The 15,394-nt window shown below is 40.8% G+C and overlaps 1 protein-coding gene across 9 annotated transcripts; it reads right to left on the reverse strand.

The window, feature by feature from the left end:
* Positions 1–1,248: 1,248 nt before the first annotated feature.
* LOC131246593 (uncharacterized) lies at positions 1,249–12,541 on the reverse strand. 9 transcript variants are annotated; one of them, XM_058246858.1, is made up of 5 exons: positions 11,975–12,392; positions 10,945–11,190; positions 10,782–10,837; positions 2,832–2,916; positions 1,249–1,512 (listed from the first exon to the last, which is right to left on the reverse strand). In XM_058246858.1, the coding sequence occupies exons 2-5, from the start codon at positions 11,119–11,121 to the stop codon at positions 1,483–1,485; spliced, it is 348 nt and encodes a 115-aa protein (XP_058102841.1). In that variant the 5' UTR covers positions 11,122–11,190; positions 11,975–12,392; the 3' UTR covers positions 1,249–1,482. The 9 variants fall into 9 exon arrangements, 8 of the variants coding, with proteins under 8 accessions (XP_058102841.1, XP_058102840.1, XP_058102839.1 ...); XM_058246857.1 differs by having other exon boundaries at positions 10,782–10,863; positions 11,975–12,367; XM_058246856.1 differs by having other exon boundaries at positions 2,832–2,923; positions 10,782–10,863; positions 11,975–12,345.
* Positions 12,542–15,394: the final 2,853 nt, after the last annotated feature.

Below are 15,394 nucleotides of genomic sequence, written 5' to 3' on the forward strand. Positions count from 1 at the left end.
ATTGAGATTAATGGCTATTCAATGATGGATTCCCATAGATCCTATGGCACTGTCATGGATTGCATTCTTGTAGATCTTGTTTGGAAAGAGGATAAGTCTCATTTTTATGAGATAATGCTCATCCACATCTTATGCTATCCAAGCATAATGTAACGTTCCATCATGAGGAAAGTTGTCACTTATTTTTTTCTTTTGTTTTCTCACAATTCAAACAAGCCTAAGAGTCTTATTTGTTAAGCGAGTGGAAATCTCACATGCCTTTTATCATGGTCACATTGCATCTTGTACTTGGAATCCAAACTGTCAGAAGGACCAATTATTGCAGATGATAAAATCACTATTTTCTATGCTATCCAAACAGCACAAAAAGTCACATCAATAAAAACCCTTCTAATTCCCTTCCATTTCTGCCTATATTTTCCCTTGTATCCAAACATGCCCGAGTTGCCAAGAGATTGAGAAGGCAAGCCATTGATGCAATCATGGACATAAAGCTGAAGGCATCATGAGCAAGGAAGAGCTCCGTTGATTTATTAACCAGGACTGTGACTACAGAAGGCATTTTAAGATTTAAGGAAAATGATACAGAAGGGAGGAAACAGTTGATTTATTAACCAGGACTGTGACTACAGGGCCTTGTAGTGGATGAGAAATTATTCAAAATATCAAGTTCATTGTATTTATGGCAGCCATTTGCTCAGCAGCTTGAAAGGGAGGGAGGTAGGGCTGCTGGGAACAGATCTTTAACCGTTTGGGCTGCACTGCTATGCCAGGCCTTTTCAAAATGCTGCATTTGCTAGGTAGTAGGTCCAGGCCCGACAAATTGACAACCCTCGTGGAAATAAACAGTGGTCAATATTCAACATTCAGTACTGAGTAATGTAAGGGTAGGGGTGCCCCTCAGGCAGGTTGGGTTGAGTTGAGGGTTAACCCAAGCTCAATCCGACCTGACCCAAATTCCAACCTGAGGTGCCCAACCCCAGTCCTCTATACTCAACCAGACAAAACCCAAATACATGTCATTGTTCCCAACCTTACCTGAATTTGATCAACGTGAACCCAACCCACATTCAGATCTTGTTGGTGTTTTCTGACACAAACCCAACCCAACTTGATCTGAACTTGGGTGGAATCAGTTAGGTTAGGGTGACCCGAACCCAAGTAACCATCATGATAGAGCCCACTAGCTGATGGTCCCAAATGATACACCCTATGCCACACTACTGTGGGGAGAGCTCCAGCACACTCTTGACCCTTACTGCATCACAGCAATTCCCTGAGATGAATGACCTAACAGTAATCAGCATAGCAACTCAATGCAATTTACTCAAATCTTGTATTTTGAAATTGTAGGGTCCTAGAAGTATCAGGTGTTTCCGTGTCCTGATGGTGCACCTCACCCATGTAAGTGTGGATCCCACCTCCCTCATGGAAACCGTTGCCTGATGGCCTCCGTTGTGGATAGAAGTGCCCCGGAAATATTCAATATTGGAAGGATCCTATCCCTTCTATCTGCGGCCAACAGAAAGAAGGTCAAAAGATAGAAACACTGCGCATCCGGAAAGATGCTAAACCTGAAATTCTGAGAATCCACCAATCTAGATAATTTGGGGCCTTCCCCAATCCACGGCATGTCCTGTAAGCAATCTGGATACCATGGGCCCACTTGTAAAGACAGGACGGATCAGAACCCTATAATTCCTCATTTGTAGATATCATCTTGGACAAGGAAGGCATCAAACATTACTCACGAGCAAATGATAGATGTAACCTGACAGACTGCTATAAATTGTAGCAAAACCAAATAAGAACATCATCATCTGAAGGGATGCTTTTGCCTTTGCAATCACGAATCACCGATCAAGAAAACCAAGAAAGATTTCAAAAAAAAAAAAAGAAGAAAGAAAAAAAGCCGGCTAAAAAATCACTCACATCATTTTGTTTAGTACAAAAATTAAAAATCAACCCAGTTCCTTCCACCAGCCTCATCTCCTCCAAAAATTCTTCTGGCAAAGCATACCCTCCACATCAGTAACTTGTTTGGTAGAACATTTCAGAGAATAACCCTTCGTATCAAAACTTGTTTGGTGAAAATTTTCAAAGGAATACTCTCCATATCACTTGTTTGGTAGGAATTTCAACCACCACACTCACATGCACATGTTTCCTTCCCCATTGCCAAAAAAAAAAAAAAAAGGGGGATCTTCCCCATCAATGCCACCCCCCGCCAAATGGGCAAGGGAGTATATTTGTGGCATTTCAAACTTCCAGTTGTGTTGCAGCAGATCAAGTGTAGGTCATGAAGTGGCCCCCGGAAGATATATGCGATGGATGCTGTTGAGGGTAAGCTTCCATCGACAGGTTGGGCACTTCTTCTGGACCCGGATGGCGCTGAGTATGCAGGGGTTGCAGAAGAGATGCCCACAAACAGTGGAAGTCTCCTCCTTCATAGTGTCCATACAGATCGTGCATCTGAGTTTCACCTCTTCCGACAGAAAACAGTGGCTGCCTGATGATTGCTCGAACTTCTTATTCTGTCATGTTTCCGTGAATGTAAGCTTTTGCAGATACGAATGGATGACTAAAAAGCATAGCCTTTTTTCATGGATAATATTGATGATTTATATGAGAATTGACATTAATGACGCCAGGAAAAGAGGAATATCAAGATAAGACAGGCTGGGGTTTGTTAGCAGAAGGGAAATAGAGGCAATTCTTAAAGGTATTTCTTACAGCATCAGCAGAAATCCCAAATTAAGCTAAAAAGTATAAAGGAGCACTTGAGGAAATACAGTGCTGGCTCCTCAATATGCAATTCATCAGTTGCATACCTTGAAGCAATTCTTTGTCCGTGAAGTGTCTTCTGTTCCATCATCAGATATATTTCTTTTGTAACTCTGATTCCCAGCAAACCCGCTATTTACTGCCACAACAATAAGTTTAGGAAAAACCAACACATGGATTATAAATGGAAGGCACACCATTATTTAGCATTCAATCAAATCATCTGGCATAACATCACAAAACATCATCCAATGCATGGGGCTCTGGATGAGGGAAATCACGAAATAACCACAAACAGCTATAAACACCCCATTTTGGCATCCTACAGAGAAAACTCAATTTCGGTTATAGTATAGAGAAACATTTGAAGATTGAAATGATGAGACAACAAGAATCCATGTATCAGTCACTTTTCTGTAGCTGCCAACATGCATGCATGAATAGGAGTATGCATTTCTTAATGTTTCCAAGACTCGAGAGCATTCAATAGTTTGTCCATAGCAACACGGGGGATAACAACTGAATTAGAGCAGATGCCTACAGACTGCTGGTCAGAATTTGGCCATATGTTGCACGTGTGTGATTTGCGAGCGTGCCAAAACTGATTGTGGTCTGATTCAAACTGAACGCCACTAATCCCTAGCATTGAGATAGAGCGGTGCGTATTTAATTGGTTGGAAGACCAATCGTCTATTCTGTCAATTGTTGAGTACGCTTATTAGGCGATTTGCATGGGTTGGAGATATTCTTCTAATGAGTTCTTTTTTGCCTTGGGAATTAAGGACCTCCGAAAGTGCAACAAATGTTGGTTGAACGGAAATTAGAGATGGATATGAAAAAGTGAAACTTACCATTACCATGGGATCACCGTCCTAGCTGAGAGCAGCGGGGTGCTTAACCGAGCAGCGCGCTAATGAGCAAGGGATATGCAATGCCGAAATTACAATCTATTTTCGACATAACGTATGAGCGTAAGTGGACGATTCCTAAGTCTACGGTCTTCCTTCAGATTCGGCATGCGGGCATAGATGGAAAGGCATTGTAGCTACCAATTACAAATAAGTTAATCCAGCGTAAGAGTGGGGACGGACTCAACAATTCCTAGAAGTTGAGGGTTCTATGCTGAATGAGCAATGGAGACTATAAATGTCCCAAAGGACTGGATAAACAACGTTGCATTGGAGTTTAATTTGTATGGGTTTGATTGATTGATCATGGATACTTGCTTTGCTATTTATAGTCTTCCTGGCAACGTCGTGAAAGTAACCGCCAAATAAGTGGCGATATTGCATACTGCAAGCTGTAAAGTAGTAGTTGCTTTTAATCGTTCGTGTTTTGCCTTCGTTGAATACGCCCTTATCATGATAATCGGTTATCGATCATGTCTCGATGCTGACACAGCCCTAACGATTCCTTATCTTTATCCAAACGTTACCCAAGCGCTACGACTCCTTGAAGACCTGATCATCAATGAGTTGTCCTTCGTATATTTAGTGCACATCATAAAAATTTCATGCCTGTCACATGGTTGTATTTGCATCGTCGAATCTGGCACTGCCAGGTCTTGTCCAAACACTGCCCCCCACGTTTCTCTTTATTCAGTCAAGAATGGAAAGAAACATAAAACCATTTGTTGAGCATTAATTACCAAGCCACGTGGCAGCACCCTTATTCGTTTAACCTACGAACGACACTTCCATCACTTCGTTCCTTTGACAGGCTTCGACCACATGTTAATCAGAGAAGGCGATACAGTATAATGGCTGCAACTGTCTCAAAAATCCCCCTGTCATCATTTAGCAATTAATGCAACGCATGCAGAGTGCTTATATACAGTCGTTCGCGTCCCTTCTTTTGTAATTCTGATTTTAGAAACCCTAAATCCTTCATTGCTCTATCAATCACCATGGCTCTTAAGAAATCCTCTGCTTCATCTTCGACTCCTACCTCTCTTCTTCCTCTGCTGGAACTGCTTCGAGTTTCTTTCTGTCCACAGGTAATTTTTTCATCCAAATATTCCACTTCCGATTGTGTACTTTTCTTATGTCTGGCTTTCCCTCCTACTTCGTCTCTAGACCATTTAGATCTCTTTTGATATTTCCCTGCCTACGAGAGGGAAGGTTTCTTAATTTACCATGATTCCATCGATTTGAGTCACTAGCACCTAGATAAAATCCCCAAATTATGGCCCAAAAGCCCTCCAGAATGGATTCATTGGTATAAGAGGGTCAAGGCCAAATACCAGTCCTTGTGGCAATAAATCGGCATTGAAGTGTGTCTTCACCTGCTTGCTTGTGAGATTGCTCCCAATCCTACCCTTCTCGTCGGCTTATTTTTTGAGTTGTTCAGCCAATTCTTTTCATCTTAGATGCGGTCCCATGAGTCTTACCATCTTAGATGCATGTACCCTACCGGGTCTCCCACCCACAGGGTATGAAATCTTTCCAGGATATCACCCTGGTCCCTCCAGTACTCCTTTCGACAATTCCAAAGCGTGAATGTCGCATGGCCCTTGCATGGAATATGAGGCCAAGTTCGAAGGTGATGTCTCCCATCGGGAGCATTGTGTTTTCCTCCTGATGTGGATTAGTCCTTTTTTATGTTGTGTCTAAGCCGGTCAATCGACCAAAGAATATATCGGCTTGGCCGAAGCTCTCGCGGTTGGCCAAAAGATGGCATTGGCCCCTTTTGTTCTCGCTCATCGCTATCGAGGTCTTTAGGACCTTTCGACTAAAGGTTCGTATCTAATAGGAGGTCCTTTCTCACTTCTCCAATTCTAGCTTTGTGAATGCTTTCCAAATATTTTTTGTGATGAGGTTACTGGGAATGTGAACCAATTTTCTTTTTATGGTCAATGAAGGATTTCGACCACTGTAAAATTGCATTCTTTTAGTGGTTGTTTGAATTTTTTTCATGTCTCTTGAGCCTGGCCAACCCGACTATACATTTTGCCCGATTTTTTAACATAAAATCAGTCCAGACTAGTTCACTAACAAAAATTTCAATGCATCTAACTTAAACATGGTTCAACGATGTCATTCGATATGGGCTAGTTTATCTTTTGGCTCGGGATTTACCAGTCGATGGTGATGGTGTGAACCGAGGAAACAACACCAAGAACAATATAAAGACGTATTCTCCTAATCTCTTCGCCTGGCAGTTCAGCTTTGGCCAATCCATTCCTTTTCCTTCTTGCCGTCTTTCTCTCAATCAACCTCAGTGACCGTAAGAAGAATAAACAATGTCAGAAAGAGTGGGGGAATGTACAAGAGAAGAGCAAAAATACTCGCAAATCCACATATGGAGAAGCCATAGCGGTCCACCTCCAAGAAACAAACCCTTGGTGGTAATCTAAAAAATACATTTGTACAAGTGGCTGAGTACAAGGTGCCAGAGTAAGTTTTCGACCCTGCACAAGCACCTTAGCTAGTTTTTTTCTCTTTACTTTTATCAATCATATCTTTTGATTTCATTTGTCCTTTACCATTTTTCTACAAGCAAATATCTTCTTTGTTTTGGACAGAGATGAACACTGGGGCTTGCTCCCTCTCACACAAAGCACATCGTGTAGTGCTATGCCATCTGGCATTAGTTGCCATCAGGCATGAAATTTTCACGATGTGCGCTAAATATACAAAGGACAACTCATTAATGACTAGGTCTTCGAGGAGTTGTGCCGCTTAGGTAACTTTTAAATAAAGACAATGAACCGTTAGAGCTATATCAGCATCGATGCGCGATCGATAACCAACTATCATGACAAGGATGTGTTCAACGAAGGCAAAGCATGGACAATTAAAGACAGCCGTCACTTTACAGCTGACAGTATACAATGTTGCCACGTAAGCAGCGGTTACTCTTACGACATCGCCAGGTGGTCTATAAATAGCAAAGAAAAATGCAAAGCAAGGATCCATGATCAAACAAATCAAACTCTGGCACGTTGTTTATCCAGTCCTCTAAGACATTAGCGTAGAACCCTTAGCCATTAGCAGAAGTTCAATCCATCCCCACTCCACGCCGGACCAACTTATTCGTAATCAGTAGCTATAATTCCCTTTCATCTGTGTCTGCATGCTGGATCTGAAGGAAGATTGTAGACTTGGGAGCCGTCCACTTACGCTCATACGTTAGGTTGACAGTAACATATAATTTCGGCATTGCCTATCTCTTGCTCATCAGTGCACTGCTCGGTTAAGCACCCCACTACTCTTAGACAGGACGATGATCCCATGGTAGTTGTAAGTTTTGCTTTTCCATCTCCATCTCTAATTTCCGTTCGACTAAACATTTGTTGCGCCTTCAAAAGTCCTTGATTCCCAAGGCAAAAAAGAACTCATTGGAGGAATATCCCCAACCTTCACAAATCGCTCGATAAGTGCACTCGATAGTTGACAGAATTGACGGTTGTTCCAACTAATCAAATACACGCCTCTGTCTTGACGTCAGGGGTCAGTGGCGTTTGGTTTGAATCAGACCATAATCAGTTTTGGGATGCCCGCAACTCACACACATGTAACACATGGCCGAATTCTAAACCAATAGAAAGCTATAAAAAGGGATCCCCTCTTCCATTCCAAAACAGTTCACAACCTAGGAATCCTCGAGCTAAGAGAATCCATTCTAATCTTTGGCCGAAGTAATTTCGAAGGTTCCAAAATAGAAGTTCGATAGCATGGAGATTAGAGGAGAATAAGCATGGGAGTCCCAAGGTGTGGTTATAGTCTCTGAGTTTTGTTGGTGTGGTTGATTCTAATGAAGCAGAGGCTCTTATCTTTTTATGAGGTTTTTTTTTTTTCCAGGGCCTTAGTGATCAAAGGTGATTCTTGTGATGTTATCAACTGCATCATCTCATTGAAGTTGGGTCTGTGGAAGTTATTTTTTGTTATTTCTGAAAGCCCTTGCTTTATACTTTAAAATATAATTGTATCCAAATGTTGCAGGGGAGGCGAGCAGGTTGATTCCGTCATGAAAGAGGACCTTGGTGGTAGAAGGTGATTCTCCTAATGTTACTAATTACATTTGCTCATTGGAGCCGGCACTGTGGAAATTAGCTTTTGTTATTCCCAATCAGATCTTCACCATGCATAAATGAAATTGCATCCAAATGTTGCAAGGAAGGCAAATAGGTCGATCCCTCATGAAAGAAGTGATGAGAGGTCGTCACTCATCATCAAAAAATGAAAGCTATATATAATATATAACTGAATCTGAATTGTGAAAATAATGGGACCTACAATAAATCATCATATCCCAAAATCAAGGGGATCAAATGGTCCTACCCTTGGATTAATGGACTTATGTTAGTTGAATTTTAACTACCCTCCAACTAGCCAGTATTTACAATCATACATTCATTGTGATTTCTATGTGATGATTACAATGGGGCCCACAGTTTGGAAGGCATATTTTTCAGGTACAAATGCATTGAACGCATGTGTATGAATCATCATAGTCCCAAGAACATCAAAGCATCAACAAAAGTTAGTAGGGCTCTCAAGTATCTGGGGAGCCCTGCAAAAGGTACTTGCAAAGTGAGATGGCGAAGAGGAGTCGCCATACACATGCTAACATCACACGTGTGCAAGATCTGATTCATTCATCCAGTAGGCACTACAGTGACCATGCCGCTGTCTGAAAATTAAGTCCAATTGACCAATCATGCGCGCCACACTGACGTGAGAACTAAGAAGCACTGACAGTCCACAAAGAAGAGCAAGGATCCACACTCACCTTTGCAGAGGAAAACAAGTTTCCTTCATGCATGTGGTTCGAGAAGCAAATGAAACTGCTGATCAATTAGCCAAGTTTGGGGCTTCAAGTCAAGCGATGCTAATGGGAGGCAGGATTTGGCTCAAGTCCAGAGATGGTTTCCTTCCTGTTGTTTGCATTCAGATTGGATCTCCATTTCCTTTATTGTTGCTGTATCTCTAGCCCATTCTCAATCTAGCTTGTATCTATTGCATCTTCTTTTCCTTTAATAAAGTTCGATTACCTTCCCAAAAAAAATCACTCACCTCCGTCATGAACTGGTATGATAGTTAGCTAGGGTGTGCTTGAAATATGCCCCATGCAATGGATTGCCTGGCTATGTAGCACATGTAAGCGATGCCCCCTCCCTATCTCATTCACACATGCCCCCTCTTGGAGGGGAGATGTCAAGTTCTCAGCAAAGTTACTGTTAGTTTGGGTATAACAAAATTGACCCTAACTGTTACAAAAATGACCATAGCTTGAGAAGAAAAGGAAACATGAAAGAAGGATAATTTGGACATTCTGTTGAGAAACGGTTGATGCATTAAATGCAGAAAGGAGTTTAAAAAGATTAAGATGCCCCTTCTCCTGCAATCAACAAAGAGGGAAAGAATGGCAAGTGGCAACACAGAAAATTCAATTTGGTATTCACACAAGGCAACAATATTCCTGGTTGCTCGGCTATTTCACCTCAAATAAGATATAGAATGCCGCATGAGAAGCAAGTGTGTGTCAATTTCTATCAACTATAGATCAAAGGAATAGGTGGAACAAGGGGGAATTTGTCATCATCGACACTAAGAGATCTAAAAGGTTTAGTTTTCAAACAACAACACTAGATCATGTCAGTTTCAATTAAGTTACATTCTTTCCCATGTTAAACTGGCATAAAGTGAATAGTAACGAGTGATAAACCACTGGCAGCTATCAGTGCAACGTGGGCTTGGGCTCAACCTTAACCAAGCTGGCGTTATGTTCGGGTAGGACTTTCATAACTTGATTTAAATTCCATACGGGTTCTGGTCAAGTCATTACCTGTCCCAACTGTATCCCAATCTAGAAGGCTTTTGGGTCATTCGTGGTGGGATCTTAAAATCAATGGTCCTGATCAAGTTTCCTTCCCAAAAACATTATTTGGGTCAGGTCTAGAGTGGTTCAGCTTGGGTAATGTGAAAATTGGTCGGGCTTCAATTGATGAGAATGGTATGTAATTTGTAACTAGGGCTAGGGTTGGATTCTGATCACCAACAGCATTGTTTTTCAGGTTCAGGTTGATCCCAACCTGAGCCAACCTGACCCAGGTTGATCCCTTTGCTGTGGAAAAGAGTAGACACAATAGTGGAATAGAGCAAAAGAGCAGGCGCCCCCAATTCCGACATGGCGACAAGTGGCCTGACAATATATGTGACTTGTCAATGCTTTGCCAAAAAACTTCAGATATTTGGATGATTGTAACTAAATATAAACAAAAAGTCAATTTCATTCTTTAAACACATCAAATGATTTTCCTAAGTCATTGGTCTGCGGTTGCATGAGTCTTCTACTTAGAGCACCCAACCAAGTCAGAATCTGGCAATTCCTAGACATTTCGGGTGATAGAATTACTTATTTTCTATTTTTCTTTGATTACTGTTTCCAACCCCTTCTACTATAGAACAAACTCAATTGTAGTTTAAGTTGGTTATTAATAGCTCAAAGAAAGAGGCCTGGGTTAAAGAATTCCTTCAAAGCATGCCAACCATCATGCACGTAAAACCAAGTAAACGGAAACTCTACGTTTTGATACCTTGGATGAATACACTTCTCCAGTACTAAAAAGTGACTACACTTTGGGTTCGAGCCCATAGTTCAACAGTAAACACAGCGTGTTCCAACATTGAGGTTTTGGGTTCAAGCCCAGCTTACCTAACAAACAAACAAAAAAAGAAGAAGAAAAAGAAAGAAAAAACAAGAGAACGAAAAAAAAAAAAAAGTGCCTAGAATTCTCCAGTCACCTAGCCAACAGTCAATCTTAAACTGGCTGATTACAGAAATAACAATGTTAGTTGCGATGGCCTAATCTGCTGGATTGTGGCAGTGATTGTGAAAACTACTGGTGCCCACTGATCAGTAAAGTTAAGCTCCAGTTGCTGAAAATGCATATTTCACACTATTGGAAAAGAAAAGCAAACAAACATGAGAACTTCCATATAAGAAATAAATAACGGCACCTGTTGGAAATTTATATATATATCAAATCACACCTTTGGGTCCGAGCCGAAGTTCTAAATCTTCTTCCAAAAGGATAGGTACTGACAAGCTAGGACAAGGAAACAACCTTAGTTCCTGTGGACAACAGAACTGTGAAATACTATGATATGGTTTATGCTAGGAAGTTCAATAGTAGGACTTTATATGTGTATATACCTCAACAAAAGGCCTCTGAGAAAATATTTCTACATCATCGTCATCTTCAATAGTAATCAGATCAGGGAAGACCCTCGCACAATTAGAAGCAAACATCTCTCCATTCAGCGGGGAAGATGGTCCCAATCTTAGATTGAGATCTTGGGAGATCTTCGAGTTAGATCTCGATCTATGCATGATGGGGTTGGGTTCCCCTAGCAGTTTCTTTGAAATAAGAAACTGTGGTTCAGAGCCAGTTCAAAGACGCTGAGAATGCAAACAGATTGTGAAACAAGAAACCAAATCAATGAGGTAATTAGAAGCAAAAAAAGAAAAGAAAAAAGAGGCAGAATTAAGAAATGCAGAGAAGAGAAGTCTACATACAGAAAACCGCTAGGTTTGGGGATTGAATTTAGGGAAAAATAAATAAAATTGAATGACAAGGAATGCAAATTGCTCAAGGGTGAGTCTGGTTGCACCAAAATCATGAAATTTCATGATACTTTTTTTTTTTAAGGCATGAAATTTCATGATACTTTGCACCAAATTAGACTAATTAATCATGAAATATCATGATAAAGTGTGCAGCCAAACGCACTCTAAAAAAAATAAAAGGAAGGAAACAAGAACAGAATTCTGAGAGAGATTATTCTCAGAATTCAGTTGTTACAGAAGGGGGGAAAAAAAAACGAAATGCCTAAGTTCAGGCAGACCCAACATATGTGATCATCCAGTAGGACCTATCAAGACCAGACCATAACCTGAAAATCCTTCCCCATCACAAAATCATGCCCATATGATCAGTCCCAGCTTTTCTTGTTGAATGTTGACATTTAATATAAAAGTCCATTTGAAGCGCACCAGTCAGAAGGTTAAGATTTATCTGATGGAGAAGATTTTTGAGCCATGGTCCATATATAATGCAGCACATCAAATGGACTATCCGAACCACCGGATTTCACCCAACCCATACATTTTCTACGACAACCGAAACCCATTGCCTAACCATTCGATTTTCCATTCGGACCGCCTCCCAAGCAAGTGGGCCCACCTTTCAGTGATCCAGGCAGTGCATGTAGTGGGTCCCATCCCAATCGAACAATCCCAACCGCTAGACAACAGCCTGCAAATGTATGGCTAGGAAGAAAACACCAACTTTTCACATGCAACAAGAACAAGTCTACTGATCCCACAAGACGAACGACCTAAATCAATTAGAAGTGGGCCCCACATCAGTACGGAGGCCGTCCCAATTGAATCGAATAAATTCGGGACGAGAATCGGATAACATGTAATTCAAACAAAACCTAGAAATCCAACAAGAAATTGCAGAATTCGATCCACGCAAATAAAAAAGAAAAAGAAATACCAAAATTACAAGAAAAATCCGAAATCAGAAAAGAAATTTGGAAGCGTAAAAAATACCTAAAATCTCGCATTAGATGCAAATGGATATGAAGAAAAAAATGCAAGGATTTATTGAAAAAAAAATCGAATATTTCCTCGGAAAGTCACCTTACCTGGCGAGAAATCGCCAATCGATCGAGAGAGAGAGAGAGAGAGAGAGAGAGAGAGTCTGAAAAGAATGGCAGAAGCTAGAGCCGGAAGCATTAGAAAAAACGGCAACCGCGCGGCAGATATTGAGAAAAGCCGCACACGTGTCGGCTCTGACACAAGTGTGATTAATAGGAATTAGTGTTGCAAGTAGGCCGCGTTCTGAGTCCAGGCCCAAACCAACCCAAGCCCAGAAATGGAAAGATGATTTGTGTATATGGTCCATTCATTCATTGGGACCTAACAAGGATGGCTTATATTTCAAAAATTAACCATGTTGGACAATCCTGCCCATCAATTTTCTTCTAACCATTTCATGTTTATATTTTCTACTATTACTTTAATGGCCATTAGTTAGGGCCCGTTTGGCCGGTCGGATTAGAAGGGTTTGGATAGTATTGGAAGGGATTGGAAGTTAAGTCCTGGGATTGGCCAGACGTGCCAAACGGAGTCAGTGATCTGATCCCAATCCGGTGGATTTTAAGGCAATCCACTGACAACACCATCATTACCTTTAAATCCCATCCAAGCCACCCTAATCCGTTCAAATTTGCTTGAGACGTGTTTGTTCGGAGGGATTGGAAGGGATGGGAAGGTTTAATCCCAGGATTGTTCAGGCGAGCCAAACGGACTGGATATAGCAATCCAGGGATAGAGCAATCCCATGGATCTCAAGACAATCCACTGACAACACCATTATTACCTAGAAATCCATGCCATCCACCCTAGTACCATTCAATCCCTTCCAATCCACCCGGCGAAACGGGCCCTTAGATAATTAGAATGTCTTGTACATGTGCCATCCATGCCAAGACCCAATAAATAAATGGTCCTATTGGTAGATAATCACCCTTTCTACTAAATAATAATGGCCATGCAATATCCAATTTCCCTATTTATTATATCCCGATCGGGTATTTTAGTAGGCAATGATTCAACAAGGTCCCTCATGTGATCGGTATGTCATATCCGTGAGTTTGGCAAACTTTATATGGATGTCCATTAGGTAGGGTACATTATGAAAATGCTGTTCGGCGAATATTAGGATAATATATTCATTAATTTTTTATTTTTTTTTTTTAACTACATATGTATGACCATTTTGATCATACATGTGTTGTCTCTTGATATGAGAACTAACGCCAAATTTTTGTGCATGGCATGCTCAATGTTTTTGTTTTTTTTTTCACACATCACCCCACACTGGGGCCATGGTGAGATTTCACCACCTATGGGTACTCGAACCTTCAACCAGGTGTTGAAACTCCTGTGAGTCCACCACTGCGTGGCATGGTCGTGATTGAGAGTGTCAATGGGCTGAGTTAGGGTTAGGCAAAGCTCTATCTAGGCTTTGCCCACATTGTTCAACATAAATTTGAGTTCGGGGTTGCCCCGTAATGAGTTGAAATAGTCTAATCTAAGCCTAGCCCGAAATGCTTATGATGGACCTGAGTGCGAGAGTTGGAGCATAAAGTGAGGAAGATGAGGGACATTGGTTGGAGAAGAAATATGAGTAGTGAATGGGGATTTTTTTACGTATTGTGTATATTACAAATTTGCGCTTACAAACCTTAGTGGGTTAGGCTAGACTAGACTTATATTGTGCTCATGGGATGTTGTACACATTCCAAGCCTAAACCCGACGCTCTAGCCTAAACCCGTCCTAAAAGCCTGATGGGCCAACCTAGCCCATTGGCAGCCTTAGTCCTAATAGATCCCACCTTATGAATGGTTTGGATCTCTAGCGAGCATTCTATAGACAGATCTCTTACAAATATTCTTCATCCTCGTATAAAGAGGCCACTCACTAAATCACAACTTATAAAATGTAACTTCTTAACAATGAGAGAGTAAAGAAGTTCACAAATTAATAAAAATAAATGTTATATATAGGAAGAACTCCAGTGCTATCATAGCATTGGGGCAATTAGACAACCCAATCCATTGATCTAGACTGTTCATTCGGTTCGACACGCATACATTGGGCTACCATGCAAGCATCACATGGATCCAGCGTATATAAACCATTTGATTAGTGGTCTTTAATATGAATGGCCAAGATCATTTGCATAAAAATACATCCAAAATACAGTTTGATCCATTCATTTGTTAGAGTTCATTCCTTCAAACTCATTAAGAAAGTTTCAAATAACGAATTGCATGCAAACCAATTGCTTCGTGGATAAAAGCAAATCTAGAGCTGGGAGCAGATGCAGGGAATTGGAAGAGGATAAGCTCTTTTGTTTTTTTTTTTTCCAGTTAGCTTGTTAGTACACACCCATGTTAGCCACTGCCCTGCTAGGGATCGATACCAAGACCTCAAGTGTTGAAACGAGGTATCTCCACTCAGTCTGCTAGTTGAGCTATGGATCTAGGTGTTGAAGAGGATAAGCTCTTAATCTCTGTGATTTTTCATCCATTCTTACCCATGTACACCCCACCAAATGCGCTCCATTCATTAGAGGTCTTTATATATATATATATATATATATATATATATATATATATATATATATATATATATATATATATATATATATATAAAATAATCTTTTTTAATGTGCCGAAGAATCAGATCGACCACTTATCAGGTGGGCCAAAGTTTTTATGAAACAATACATAGTTGAAATCTTCCATCTCACCCACTGATATGTTTCTAAAATCCTGGCCCACTTGATGAGCAAGCCAGTCTATTTTTCATGCTATAGCATTTTCAAGGCCATCCCTTACTCCTCAAATGGAGCATTGCACTTGCATGCCACGGTTTTTATGCAGTGCTTTTTTACGGTTCTTTGATTTCCTAGTATGCGAGTGCAGCAAAGGAAAGGCTTTCCATCCCTTTTTGCTAGATGCATACGGATGGAAATGAGGAAATTAGATGTACCATGCAAGTGGACCTCCCTTACTAATTAGATCC

Source organism: Magnolia sinica, chromosome 5, assembly GCF_029962835.1.
Source record: "Magnolia sinica isolate HGM2019 chromosome 5, MsV1, whole genome shotgun sequence".
NCBI classification, from domain to species: Eukaryota; Viridiplantae; Streptophyta; class Magnoliopsida; order Magnoliales; family Magnoliaceae; genus Magnolia; species Magnolia sinica.

Excerpts from the sequence above, each read along its gene's own strand:
- LOC131246593 (XM_058246850.1), bottom strand. The coding sequence starts at position 11,121 with ATGCATAGATCGAGATCTAACTCGAAGATCTCCCAAGATCTCAATCTA. Across the intron at positions 10,864-10,944 it reads CTCAGAGGCCTTTTGTTGAG|GAACTAAGGTTGTTTCCTTG; the intron begins GTATATACACAT and ends TGTTGTCCACAG. Across the intron at positions 2,924-10,781 it reads ACTTCGGCTCGGACCCAAAG|TAAATAGCGGGTTTGCTGGG; the intron begins GTGTGATTTGAT and ends TTGTTGTGGCAG.